Here is a 13,761-nt window from a genome sequence, read left to right as displayed (position 1 = left end):
CCAGACCTCTTCCAAGAACTGTCTATACCCCCGTCTTCTTTGCTTCTTTGTCATCATTTCTCATTGTGTTGCTCCCACCCCTCGTCTCCCCTTGACCCCACCCACTTCTCATCTGGCATTCCTCATCCCTCCTCTCTCTGATGTGTCTCTTAATAGTAGTCAGCTTTTTTCCTTCAACCGCAGTTCATCTGGTAGGACTAAGAGGCCCTTTCGAAGCCAATGGTTCAGTCATTTAATATGTTAAAAATAGCATGGCATTATTTCTCTGTTTTTTTGTTCAATTTTAGTACAATTTGTTTTATCTCCTCCATCCATGTCTCATCTCCCTTTGGTCTCCATCTATAGCTCCTTCATAAACAACATCTCCCATCCCGCCTTCATTTACACCTCACTTCTTCCACTCCACTCCCCGACCCTTGACTCCTCTCCATCTTCGCTTCTGTCACCCTCCTTTTTCCCCTCACTTTTACAAGCTCTTCTCTAGTTACCACCCAGTATACCTCCTCTACTTCTTTCTTCTCTATTATATAGTTTTTCCTTCCCCCACCTCCTCTATCATCGTCCTTTCCTACTCCTCCACTGTCGCCCTCGTGGCTTTTTTCACTTGCTACCCGTCCTGTCATGTTCTTTGTTTTTTCTTCCCGCCCTTTTCATCTCCGGTACCCAGCTCTTCTCCTTCCTTTCCCCTGCTCTCCCTCCTCTGTTATTGTAATCTCCAGCAGGTCTGTCCCCTCTCTCCGCATCTTTCTTTTCCACTACTCTCCCGCCTGCATTATCCCTCCTCACGCTACCCATTGACCCTGGTCCCTCTCTACTTTCCCTTCTGTCATCTTTTTTGGAAAGTTCACATATTTTCCTCTCGCCCTTTCATCACCACTAGCCCACAGTCCTCCTCTTCCTTCCCACTTCATCTCCTTCTCTTCATAGCCCTCACTCACCTTCTCTCGCCATCCAGTTAGCCTACTTCCCTACTTTCCTACTCTCTCCTCTATCTTCACTTCTCCCATTTCCTATCTGGACCTCTGCTCTCCATAAAACTCCTTCTCTGCTTCAATACTCCTCACTTACAAACTCTGCTGCCTTCCCTCTTCTTTCTCAACTCAGCTTTCCTTTCCTTCACTTCCCTCTCTCATCTCCACTATCTCCCCTTTACTGTCTCAACTCCCTTTTCATTGTCTTCTCTGTCTGCCCTCCTCACCTCTCTCCTACTTTCCTCTTCTTCCCAATCCGCTGCTCTCTCCCTCTATAATTCCCCCTTTGCTCCTCTCTCACTTTTCTGTCTCCTCATGTCCACGCCTTTCACTTCCTCTCGTATTCAGCCCTCCATACCCCCTACCTCTCACATCCTATTGTAGATTTTCTTCTTTCGTTTTTCTCCCTGCCTTCCTTCCGCTTCCACCCTTCCTCCATTTTACCTCTCTCCACCTATCGCCCCTTCCTCCCCTCTTTCACTTCCCATTCCCTTCTTCTTATTGTCTTTTGCTTGACACCTCTCACTTGATCATTTCCTTTCCACTCAACTCATTTCTACACTGTTTCTTTTTTCATTTGTGGTACCATTCAACCCCAACTCTCCCTCCTACCCCTCTACTATAACTCCTCCCTTTCCTCATATAGATAGAGCGTTTGATGCTTCGGTGCTTTGGCCTGTGAATACACTAACATTGACTAAGCCAATCACTCTTGCATTGCCGAGACCTATTGGCTTTGCCAATGCGTGTTTAATATAGTTATATAAAATCTACTCTGCATGTTGCTGCTTCTCCTCACTTTGTAACGTTTGTTGTTATTTTATAGGGAATCAATGCAAATGAAAAAACACAATTCAAATCAAACTCCTGATAGAATAACAGAAGACAATGACATTCTGCAAAGCAAAGAAATCGACACAGATATGAAGAAATGTAACTCTGGCGCCAATGAGGATGAAGCAGCTGTTGTAATTCAGAGCAACTACAGAGGATACAGAGAGAGAAAGAAACTAAAAGAGAGACACCAGGATGCAACTGTGCAGGAGGTGTCGCCAGCCACACCCAAAGGAACTAGACAAAATGATGAAAAGGAGGATGACATTGCTAAAGAGAGAGACGAAAAAGCTGCTATAGTTATTCAAAGCAATTATCGTGGATATCACGATAGGAAGGTACTGAGTGAAAAAGGAAAAATGCCCACAAAGACAAATAAAGCGGACGTTGAAAAAAAAATTCCAGACCAGGATCTAGGGGATTTTGAGGATCAAGGCTACCACACAAGCAGACCCTCAATGAAAAGGACAACTGATTTCACTGACAGGAAACAACAAAACCCATTGGAAGCAAGCAAGGACGATGCAGGCAATAGAACTCTGGTTAAGAAAGAATCATCAAGGGATAGAAATGAATCAAAAAATCAAGGGTTAAGTGACCAAGAGAATGCAGCAGTAGTAATTCAAAGTCATTACAGGGGATATAGGCAAAGGGAACAACTGAAAACAGATGGTAAACTGCCCAGCAAAAACAGACCTCAACAAAATGAGAGGGCACCTCGCCAGGATAAGAACGAACACAACGATAAGTCCAAGATGGAAGAACATGACGTAGTTAGCTTAACTTCCCAGGTAAGAGGCCTGTTTTGTATCTTGAAATGCACTGGAACCTTTTCATACATTGCTGTGCCGCTACAAAGTGTATTTTAAATATTTTGCTCAACATTTTTTAAGGACATTTAGTGCTATGTGGATGTGAAGCAGCAGGGTTTAGCCTTTCGCTGTGGAAAAGTAGTTGATTTATTTGCTTTCATGATTTTTTCCATCTTTATTCAAAAAATATATATTTTCTCCTCTCTATCTTCTTCCGCCATTGTGATTATCCATTGATAATATGTGTGATTATGTGGCTTTTTGATACATGATAATGCTGGGTATTTAAAGATAATGTATACATTTTGTTTCTAATTGAACATTTGGAAACTCGCTGTCAGTAGGTAAGACATCAGCTAAGCAAAATTGTTATAGGTTGTGTGTCCTTCTTTTATTTCCCAAACAAACACAAGGTGAGCACGGTCTGTAGTTGAAGATTGAGAACAATGCATATGTTCATCATTAAGGAACAAAGAGAGCTCAGTTGCCAGGGTCCTTTGGGTGTCATAGTGGCTGCAGAATGGACCCAAACTTAACATATACAATTCAAATCAATGTAAAGCTTTATTCGACATTTGTCATAAAAGCATCCATCCTAACCCTATACAATAAATATTAAAACAAAAAAAAATAATTTTAAATACATAGTAAACAAGTGACAGTCGAATACTTCATGCAAATAAAATTTGTACAAAATTCATTTCAATTAATAAAAAAGATTAAAATTCAGAAGGAAAACATTTAAACATGGCAACCAGACTTCATTATGTTGCATTTAACAGTAATGTACGGGTGCGAATTACCCAGGACCAAGCAAGAAATTTTGCCACCGCAATCACGAATGGTGTGGAGCAGTCAGATTCTAATATTCTGAGTGCTGTCGATTGGCTGCGAGTTCCAATATTTAAACAAACTGGTTTTAACCATTTACGCCGTGGGCCTGCATATAAAGGGCAACAGAACAATAGATGGGAAATGTGCTCTATTTGATCTTTGCAGTGATGACAACCTTCATCCCACATCGGGGACCAATGTTTCTTAAAGGCATTCACTGGAAGTGTTCCAACACGGAATTGGAAATATAATTTCCGGTCATACGGGCGTTCAATTATGTCCCAATAAAGTTCGCACAATGGGAACATTTTAATGTCCAGAAAGCGAGATGACAAGTTGGATACAGATCTTTTGCAATACATTGATGAATACACCATCTCCCAATACATTTCTTTCAGTTTTGCTTTCGAGGGAAAGCAAGTTACATCCGTGTTACCCCATAAATAATCCAGTTTTAACTTTACAAGTAGGCCCCGCAATTCTTTTAACCATACAATACAATGAAAACGATCATTCTTAACAACATCTGACAAGGCATTGACATAGTGACTTAGCTCTGGGGTCACCATCAGGCGCCTCCAATACAACAGTGGCCGTAGCCGGGCTATGTCCTCAATATTATTCCTGCCGAGGTCCAGCTTTAATGGGATTATGGGTGTGCTTTGGGGGGCCATTACGAGCCCTCGTAAAAATCTATTTTCTGCCCGCCCGAAATCTCCTAGATTTGAAAAACCCCAGAGTTCGGAACCATATAAGCAGGCGCTCAATACTTTCATTTTATAAATTTCAAGGGCACAGTTTATAGGTTTTGTCAGCGAGGTTCTATGTTTGAGGGCGACTACGCCTGCAAGCTGACTAAACTTTAGTATTGCCGTGTTGATATGCGATTTCCATTTCATATCACCCTGTAGAATAATTCCTAGGTAGGAAAAAGCATCAACTTTCTCAAGTGGAGTACCCTTGTACGTTATCGCACCTTTAAACGTGGACTGGTGGTTGAGGCACATAAATTTGGTCTTGGTGGTATTCAGTTCAAGGCCCCGACTATCGCAAAATTCACCAAAGGCATCAACCACTTTTTGAAGACCACCTGGTGTACGTGAAAGTAAAAGAGTATCGTCCGCAAACATTAGGACGGGGACATGTGAGCCTGCTATGGTTGGGGCATCGCTTGGGAATTTATTTAAATAGTCAACAATGCCATTTATATAAATTGAGAATAAAGTTGGCGCCAGGACACACCCTTGCCTCACCCCTTGCTCCACCGGAAAGGGCTCAGTCACTTCTCCCTGTTTGCCCCACCTAATTTTTGCAATTTTTTTTTCATGGAGACGCACTAGCAAAGTGAGGAGTTCTTGGCTTAGGCCTACATCAGCCATAGTCTGCCACAGTTTTTCTCTTGGGACCAGGTCAAAGGCAGCTTTTAAATCCACAAAGACCGCATACAATGTGCCTTTTTTTAATGTGACGTTTCTCCAATAAATGGCTATAAAGTAAAAAACTTGGTCAACACTGCTGGTCAAGGGGCGGAACCCTGCTTGGTATGGTGACAATATATTCTTTTCGTCAATCCATTGTTGCAGTTTGTTCTGAACTAAGCGCCCCAGGAGTTTTTGCGCTGTGTCAATAAGACTGATAGGCCTGTAGTTTTTTGCCTGGGTTTTGTCACCTTTTTTAAATATAGGGATGATTTCCGCTCCCTTCCATGAAGCGGGCACATCCCCTCCCATAGCCACTGCGTTAGCCAGCCACATGAAGTAAGTACACCATGAATTCCGGTCAGATAGGAACACATCTGCCGGTATTCCATCCATACCCGGTGCTTTTCCCCCTGCTACACAATCCAAAGCCAAGTTAACATCTTTTTCATTAAATATTTGGTGTTTGAAAAAGACAGTTGGAGGGGGGGGATCAAAACTATGCAGTGGGTTGCGGGCATACTGCGGTTGGAAAAACTCAATCCATAAATTTTCTGCAACATGGTTTTGTGGTTGTGCAGCTACTCCTCCCCTATCCCATTTTACTGTGGCCCAGAATAACTTGGAATCCTTGGCTGCGCAAGCCTGCTTCAGCTCGCGCCAGCATTCTTCATCCCAACATTTCCTGGCATGTTTTTGGGTCAATCTATAGCTGTCTCTCGCCTTCCTAACAGCTGTGGCATTCCCCGTTCTTAGTACAGTGCTTAAATTATGTCGTGCCTGTCTACAGCTCTTATCATACCATCCCTGCCTTGGCTGTTCTTTTTTGACTCTGCTTGGGCATACAGTTTTAGTGAAGAAGGTTTGAAGTTTACAAAAGAGGTTTTTATGTGCCTCCATCATGTAGTTCTGAAAATTTGGATTCTCACAATGGGGCTTGATATTATTTATTTCCTCTATAACAACTTTCTTGAGGTCCTCTATTTTTGCTTCATCTTCTATCAACATTCTCCATTTCAAGTGGCGCTGGTTGTTTGAGCACACAACATCCTGCGTCAACCGCTCATTTTTGTTGACATATTCAGTTAACTTGTTATAAGAGTGAAAGGTCAAACACAAGGGATTATGATCACTTTCCATTCTTACTTTTACAACCATGTCTATCACTTTGCTCCAGGCCCTTACATCTACCAAAAGATAATCAATTCTGCTAGATGCACGGCCATTGTCAAATGTGTTATTCCCTTTTAAATCAGAGGGCGTGCGCCCATTTACCGCTCTCAGGCCACTTGCTAGGCAGAGACTCTTTAGCTGGATTGCCACAGCACTCCATCTTTTAATGGCGGGGACCTCCAGCTGAGATATTCCCCACTTCATGTCCTCCTCCTCGGACAAAATCCTATCCTCTTCACCCATGGGTTCGAAGGTGGAATTGAAGTCCCCGCCCACAATAATGTGAGGTCGAAGAGTTAACTGTTGAACATCCTGTTCTAAAATTGTTACTACTTCTGAGGATTTGCCGCCACCAACCCCCCTAGCATAAACATTAAACAGAGCGAGTTCTTGGCCGCTGTCCCATCTAATGTTAAGCGTTAGAATATAATTAGATGGTAAAGATCTTCGTGTTATTGAACAATTCAGTGACTGGCGAATCCAGGTTATTAAGCCTCCGGAGGGGCGTCCTAAGCGATTTCTGGTTGCTGGTATATGAAAATGTAAGTACCCCCTGGCGGAAAACTGGGTTTATCGACCACGTTTCCTGTAGCATGATGATATCATGCTGGTCAATAAAATCAACCCATTCTGTTGTAGCTATCTTATTCGCTATGCCTGCTATATTCCATGAGATAAGGGTTAACGGGGGTTCTCCTAAGTGTAGCCCTAGGTGGGCCATCTCCACGCCATTTTTAGCAGGGTCAACGTTTGTTATTTTACCGCCTTCCCATATTTCTTCTTTCTCTGCCGTTTCCCTATTTTTATCATATGGGTCTTTATCTGCCTCTCCAGAATGTGCAACTCGGGATTCCCTAAATCCTATTATCTGTGCATTAGAATGTTTGCATACAATGTTATCTGGCCTTCCATTAGTTTGCAGTTCCTGTGGTTTGAGTAACAAATGTTTGCATTCTGCGAGTCAATCGCATTCGTTTAAATTAGATAGAGCCGAAAATCTGTTTTCCAAGTTCAACCCCCAGTCACAAAGGTGACCATCCCTTGCCCTTCTACCACCCACAACTGACCACTTGGTCCTTATTACACTTGGCTTTGCCACTAGTCCTCTTCTGCTATAGAAGAAGTCCAGCGTGAGTGGTATTAATTCTGCGGTTCTAGGCTGGAGGGGGAATAGATTAAGCAGAATTTCCGATAAAACTTCTGGGCCCTTGAGGTTCAATACCACACAGTCCCCCGCAAATTTCTTAGGTTTATTCCCTATCCACTTTACTCGTCTTGCTGATACCAAGTCCTCTGACAACTTTTGTTTTCCCCAGGGAGAAATATGCATATTATTACTCAGCCATTGCAGGGCTTTATTCAACCAGGAGTCAGGTAGCTCGGTCTGGCCTGAATTCAGGGGTGGAACATTTGCGAGAACAAGAATCAGAGGTGAAGCTTCAACGATTAGTTCCACAGGGCCTATTTCTATATTGTGTTCTGGATCTGTATTGTTCCTTGAAATTGCTGGGGAGCCAACAGCTACAGGGTTATCTGGTTGCATGGCAAGATTTAATCTAGTTAACTGAATGGGAGCTAATGCGTCTACTATTCCCCCTGGTGGATTTACCATAGATTGCTTTTCATCAATTTTATCTGATACCAAACTAGGTATTTCCCCCACATTGTCGTTAGTAATTTTTAGGAGGGATTCCAATTTACCAACTTTATCAGTGAGGTGGTCGATTTTTGACAGCAGCGGTTTAATTATCCGATTTAATTTAGTATCCAACATGCCCATAAGTTTTTTTAAAATGGCATCGTCCCAACCTGTACTGCTATTTTCTTCTCCCACTTTTCCTACTATGTCACTCTTAGTCGGGGGGGTTGCAGGTCTTTTCCTATTGGACTGCAGGCCTTCTCTTTTAGAGTGAATCTTAGCATCCCCTCTCACTACTCTTGGGGCAGGAACAGGCGCCAGTGGAGATGGAGAATCCTCGACTAACTCTAAATCATTTTGGAAAACCTCTATGTCATCCCCATGTGCTATATCTACATCAATGTCTAAATTTGGGACTGTAGAAGCATTTAGCAATGGATTTACATTATTTTGCTGGGTAAATGAATCTATTTCAATTATTGGGTCAGAATCCATCGCATTCATGCCTAAATTCTCCCTTTGGGAAGATGTTGAGGAGGTACTAAGTCCCAGAGAAGACCTCCGCTCGTTATTTATTTTTGCCACCACCTGCACTAAATAATTATCCATGGTGTTGGCGGGGGCAATAGGGGTTTTTTGTTTAGACATATATAAAGCTGGTATAAAACAAATTATTTGTATATCTGGCTAGTACCCCTTACCAAAGTTGTTGTAATTGTATTTATCCCAGGACAGTCAGTATAGGCGCCAAAATGCAATTTTCCCAGGGGGTCTGGTCCAGTCCAGTCGTGGCCAGTCTTGGACTGTCCCGCCCTTGTCCCGGGCTTCTCCCGGCGCCGACCGCGCGCGTACCACGATGCGCGGTTCAGGACTCGCCTTTATCCCACCTGTGGGGGGCGTGACGGGGAGGCGGCTTCAGGCCCAGGTGTATTATGGGCGATGGTGTTCTAAGCCTCCTCAAGCACCACGTCACACCAGCTGCGAGCGTTTCCCGCGGAGAGGGAAACGCGAGAGGTGGAAGAACAGGCAGGCGATTTACAGCGGGCAGCAAAAGGTCAATTCAGCCCCGTGGTTTCTCCTCCGTCGAGATGTCCAGGGTGTCCAGCAAACAAAAGTAAGGTCTCCCACGATGCACAGTTCAGGACTCGCCTTTATCCCACCTGTGGGGGGCGTGACGGGGAGGCGGCTTCAGGCCCAGGTGTATTATGGGCGATGGCATTCTAAGCCTCCTCAAGCACCACGTCACACCAGCTGCGAGCGTTTCCCGTGGAGCGGGAAACGCGAGAGGTGGAAGAACAGGCAGGCGATTTACAGCGGGCAGCAAAAGGTCAATTCAGCCCCGTGGTTTCTCCTCCGTCGAGATGTCCAGGGTGTCCAGCAAACAAAAGTAAGGTCTCCCACGATGCACAGTTCAGGACTCGCCTTTATCCCACCTGTGGGGGGCATGACGGGGAGGCGGCTTCAGGCCCAGGTGTATTATGGACGATGGTGTTCTAAGCCTCCTCAAGCACCACGTCACACCAGCTGCGAGCGTTTCCCGCGGAGCGGGAAACGCGAGAGGTAGAAGAACAGGCAGGCGATTTACAGCGGGCAGCAAAAGGTCAATTCAGCCCCGTGGTTTCTCCTCCGTCGAGATGTCCAGGGTGTCCAGCAAACAAAAGTATACATGAATCGGGCACTGCTGGAGTGGCAGCTACTAAATTTGGCTGCAATGGGCATGTGGTCAATGGCAAATCCAAAAAGCATTACAGCATATGTTCTTTTTCATATATTTTATGATATGGAATTATATATTTTGTTTCAATTTGAAATCCCATTTTCTTTTTTAAGGAGTTCAAATTTAAGATGTTAGCGGGTTGTCTCTAAATATGCAATAACCAACAAGAAGATGGCTAGAGCACCTGAATTAATCTCAGCCATAGGCGGATGCACTGGCCACATTCCAGTCCATTGTTTTTCACCCACCACGCCACTCTAGACCAGCGGTCTCCAATCAGTAGCTCGGGAGCTACTGGTAACTCACCTGTACCCTCAAAGTAGCTCTCAGAAGTGATGCCAAACCAATCCGATCTCAGAGATTCTGTGCATATTAAAGAATGCAGCACTGCTCGTTTCATTACATGTAAGAGTTAAACAGCCAAACCAATGGCAGGGCCTCTTGATAACACTCAAACACACACCGTGTTGGCCTATCAATCAATCAATCAGGGATTTATAGAGCACACTAGTCACACGTGAGGGCCTCAAATCGCGGGGGATTTGGGCAGCTATGGTAATTCGGAAAGCCATGCTCTTCCTGAATGCTTGAAGTGTGTGGCTTCGTCTGATGTTGAGAGGTAGTTCGTTCCAGGTCTTGCCCGCGATGTAGGAGAAGGAGCTGCCTCCTGTTCTGGCTCTGTGGATGCGGGTGAGTTCGGCCAAGGCCTGGTCAGCGGAGCAGAGGTTTTTCTTGGGGACGTATAAGGAGATTCTTTTGTTGAGGTATTGGGGTCGTGTGTTGTGGAGGGCTTTGCAGATGTGTGAGCAGCTTGAAGGTTTTTTTTTTTTAAAAGGAGCTAGTGGAGGTCTCGTAGGTGCTGAGTGATATGGTCTTGTGGTGGGATATTGAGGACGAGTCTGGCTTCTGCATTCTGGACAGTCTGGACTCTGGAGTTTGTGGTGTAGAGATGTGTTGTTTCCGGCATAGAGGGCGTTCCCATAGTCCAGCCTGCTTGTGAAGAGTGCATGGGTGACGCTCTTCCTGGATTCGGGGGGGGATCCATTTGAAGGTCTTACAGAGTATGTGGAGGGTGCTGAAGCATGTGAAAGCTACTGTGTTGGCCTATGAGTCTGCCACATGCACCATTTTTATCCACTTTAAATCTACCTAAGAAAGAGATTGGCCCTGTTATACACCGTGTTCTATCAGTCGCACCATGTGTAACATAAAAAATAGTGGCTGCAGTACCAGTGCTGACCCACCAAAGTGTATGACTGCAAGAACTAGAGCAAAAATGTGTTTGTTGGGTGCATGATCAACCAAAGAGCTGAGGAGAAGAGAGTATGCATCCAGGGCAGAGAAAATTAGAAGCTTCACATTCATTTTTGTGTGGGTGTATGACATTGTGTCCTTCCCTAATAAACAGTGTTGAAACCTGAAAGCTACTCCTAGTGTCAAGGACTGCCAAATATGTATGTTGGTCCCCATCATTAGAGTATTATCTCTGATGCAATTGTTCCCGTTCATGGTATAATTGTGCCTTAGCAACAATATTTTCATCCTTGACAATTTTTTGCATACAAGTCTATTAATTACATACTTGCTGCCATTGCTGACATATTAAGAGCAGGACTGGTCTGCTTTTAGCCATTCCTGACAGAGTGGCAACCGCTTCTCCAACAATAATGGCCATAGAGGATATATGTTGGGACTCCAGCTGTGGCACAGTGGTAACCCTGGTTTAATGGTGGGCATTATAAGAATAACAAAGACATTCTTAGTGTTATGGTGAGCAGGCATGGCCTATGATTCCTATACCTGGAGCAGAATGTGTCCATCAGAGGCATTTTTACATGGCGGTACTCAATGAAAACGAAAAGCTGATGTTTAGGGACTGTGTATTTTCTAACAAAGAAAACCTGATTTGATTGCTAAAATTTGAAAGTGATTTTGATAGAAAAATATGTGTATATTCCAAAACTAATATGCTAATGTAGACAAAATATTGCAATTCTAAAACACATTTAAAGTTCTTAACTGAATGATAATTCAATTTGAGTTGGGGAGACAGTGCTGTGGTAATACCCTTTGTGGCATACAGCATGTGATGATTTAAATTTGACCTGATTACAAGCATTTAATATTGATAGTTTCCTAGCATTCTGCTGATAACATCACCTGAAATGTGTGGATGGTTACTACGTCAGTGACCTAAGGAAGATTCTTATAAAAGTCATTTTTAAAGTCCTCAAAATTCGAACATGCAGACAGGCAGTGATCCACTGGATGGAGGGTACATCCAACATCCTGACTTGCCTTGGCGCAAAATTCCTCAACCAAGTAAACAAACTTCTTGGGAAGCGGGCACAAAAGCCAGACATGGGAACTGTTCCATTTCAAAAACACAGGAAGAAGGAACTAGTGCAGAACATGAGCTCTAAAGTATCCAAGTCTTGCACCTGTAGACATAAGATTAATCAGTTTAAATTACACAAACATTTATTTTAAAACTACTTCACACAGCACTGCCGTAATCTGACAATATGAAAAATCAAGTAGGGGGGGGGGGGAATGAACCACTTGTCCTGTGTTCCTAGGGTCTATGATAACGTGCATGGGGGTCATGTTAGTAAAAAAACCCTCATATGCGAACACTAGGGTCAAGCGGTATATCTTGGTTCTCCGCCATTCAGTGCCGCAGCAGCATTATCATTGGGTCTTTTCCTTTGTATGTTATGCTGACCTCCACATGGAGGAAGACCAACAGGAATGACAGTAGTGGCCAGGAATAAAAAGAGGGCGTGTTAGTGCTCAAGTGAATGTGGTTTAAAATTCCATATATACAGTCTCAGGTATTTTTTATTCTGATGATCACTGGTATAGGAAACTAAAAACAAAGAGGTGCGTTCAAAGGCCAAGTTACTAGCATTTCGCACTAGTGAGAGCGGTCAACATGTTTTAGCCTGCTGGTATCTCTAGAGGCTTTCGTCAGGACCGGTGATAGGAATGTATCTTGACTCCTACTTAGGAAGATGGTGAACTCGCCACCTAAATGTTTTGTAAGGTTGATGTATTTTATCTGTACCTGAAAGGAAAAGTAAGGTTTCACAGTGGTCACTTATTCTAGTGATATTGCTGTTGCAGTGTATTGCACTCTTATTGCCCCATTGTGAACTTGGTTGGTCGGCAGGGCACATGTATTAACGTTAAATCTTGGCAAGTTAGCGAAGGGCCATGTGAAAGGTTCAAGGTCAGGGTGAAAGCTACGTATAGTATTTAAATAAGACTAGTATTACTTGTTATGTTGTTTAAAAATATGAAGTTACATCGCATTGAACTCATTGTATTTATAGGAGACTGGTATGGCTCGTTATGTTGTTAAAAAATCAAGTTACTTAGCATTGGGTTGATTAGCCAGAACGGGTGTTTGGGTATTGTACTAGTCATGGCGATTTCTTTGAAAAACTAATTGCCGCTGTAACGTGAAATCGCGCATATTCCAAAGTTCAGGCAGGGAGAAGGAGAAGTTATCATTGTCTACCTTTACATCATCATACATAATGTTGCAGTAAACTTTCGTATATAGGTGCGTAGCCAACATTATTGTTATTTCCTAGCTGCTACCGTTGTGCGGTGGGTATCAGTTTTTATTCAAAACATGCACTGTTTGTTTAGCATGAGTAATGGTGTATGAGTCGTATTGTAGGGTTATTACATAGTAAATGCTTCGCATTTGCGCTCAGTCATTAATCAAGTGTTTGTCGCCATTAACCTTAGTACAAAAATGTTCGAGACGCATCGATGGATACGGTCAGTGCTGCAGACCTGTTGCTGGCATTTGGAGAAGAAAATCATTAGGTTTTGTACATACTACTTACAGTTTTCTCTCGTTTTCGGGCGGGCTGCCATTTACAGTCTTACCAGTCATGCAGGCGCAGGGACTTGTTCTGACTTTGAATCCTCGGGAGACAAGTAACTGCTTTGGACTGGTTTTGTCATGTCACCGCAGTTGAAAGCAAAGAGAGACTGTGTAGATGGTATATAGTAATTGACAAATTATGTTTTTTTTGTTTGTTTGAACAAGAAAACCAAATGTACACACAGAGCATGACCAAGAAACAACCAGGAACCAGTTTGATGAGTCACTGGTAGTCAACCTGACAGAAATTACACTTACAGAGCATCAAGAGAAGGTCCTTAGTAAAGGATTGGGCTTTGTTCCCACTCCACCCCTCGACATTTTCAAGCTAAGATGAGAGATTGGCGAGTTTTGCAGAAAAATAAAACTTAAGGCCTTTTTTGAAGGCAAAGAAAAGGAACCCAAAATGAGTGACACCAACCTGAGGCATAAATCGACCTTCTGTCCCCCAACGCATCTAGT

At 43.4% G+C, this 13,761-nt stretch overlaps 1 protein-coding gene across 1 annotated transcript in view; it reads left to right on the top strand.

The window, feature by feature from the left end:
* MYO3A (myosin IIIA) overlaps positions 1–13,761 on the top strand; it is an 869,350-nt gene that overhangs the window by 697,105 nt on the left and 158,484 nt on the right. The window contains exon 29 of the mRNA XM_078662798.1: positions 1,798–2,596. Within this exon, the coding sequence (XP_078518924.1) occupies positions 1,798–2,596 (799 nt within the window). The remainder of the gene's footprint in view (positions 1–1,797; positions 2,597–13,761) is intronic.

This window comes from Lissotriton helveticus, chromosome 10, assembly GCF_964261635.1.
Source record: "Lissotriton helveticus chromosome 10, aLisHel1.1, whole genome shotgun sequence".
In the NCBI taxonomy this organism is placed as follows: domain Eukaryota; kingdom Metazoa; phylum Chordata; class Amphibia; order Caudata; family Salamandridae; genus Lissotriton; species Lissotriton helveticus.
The sequence above is the reverse complement of the archived record's forward strand: the minus strand, read 5'-3'. Positions and strand labels throughout refer to the sequence as shown.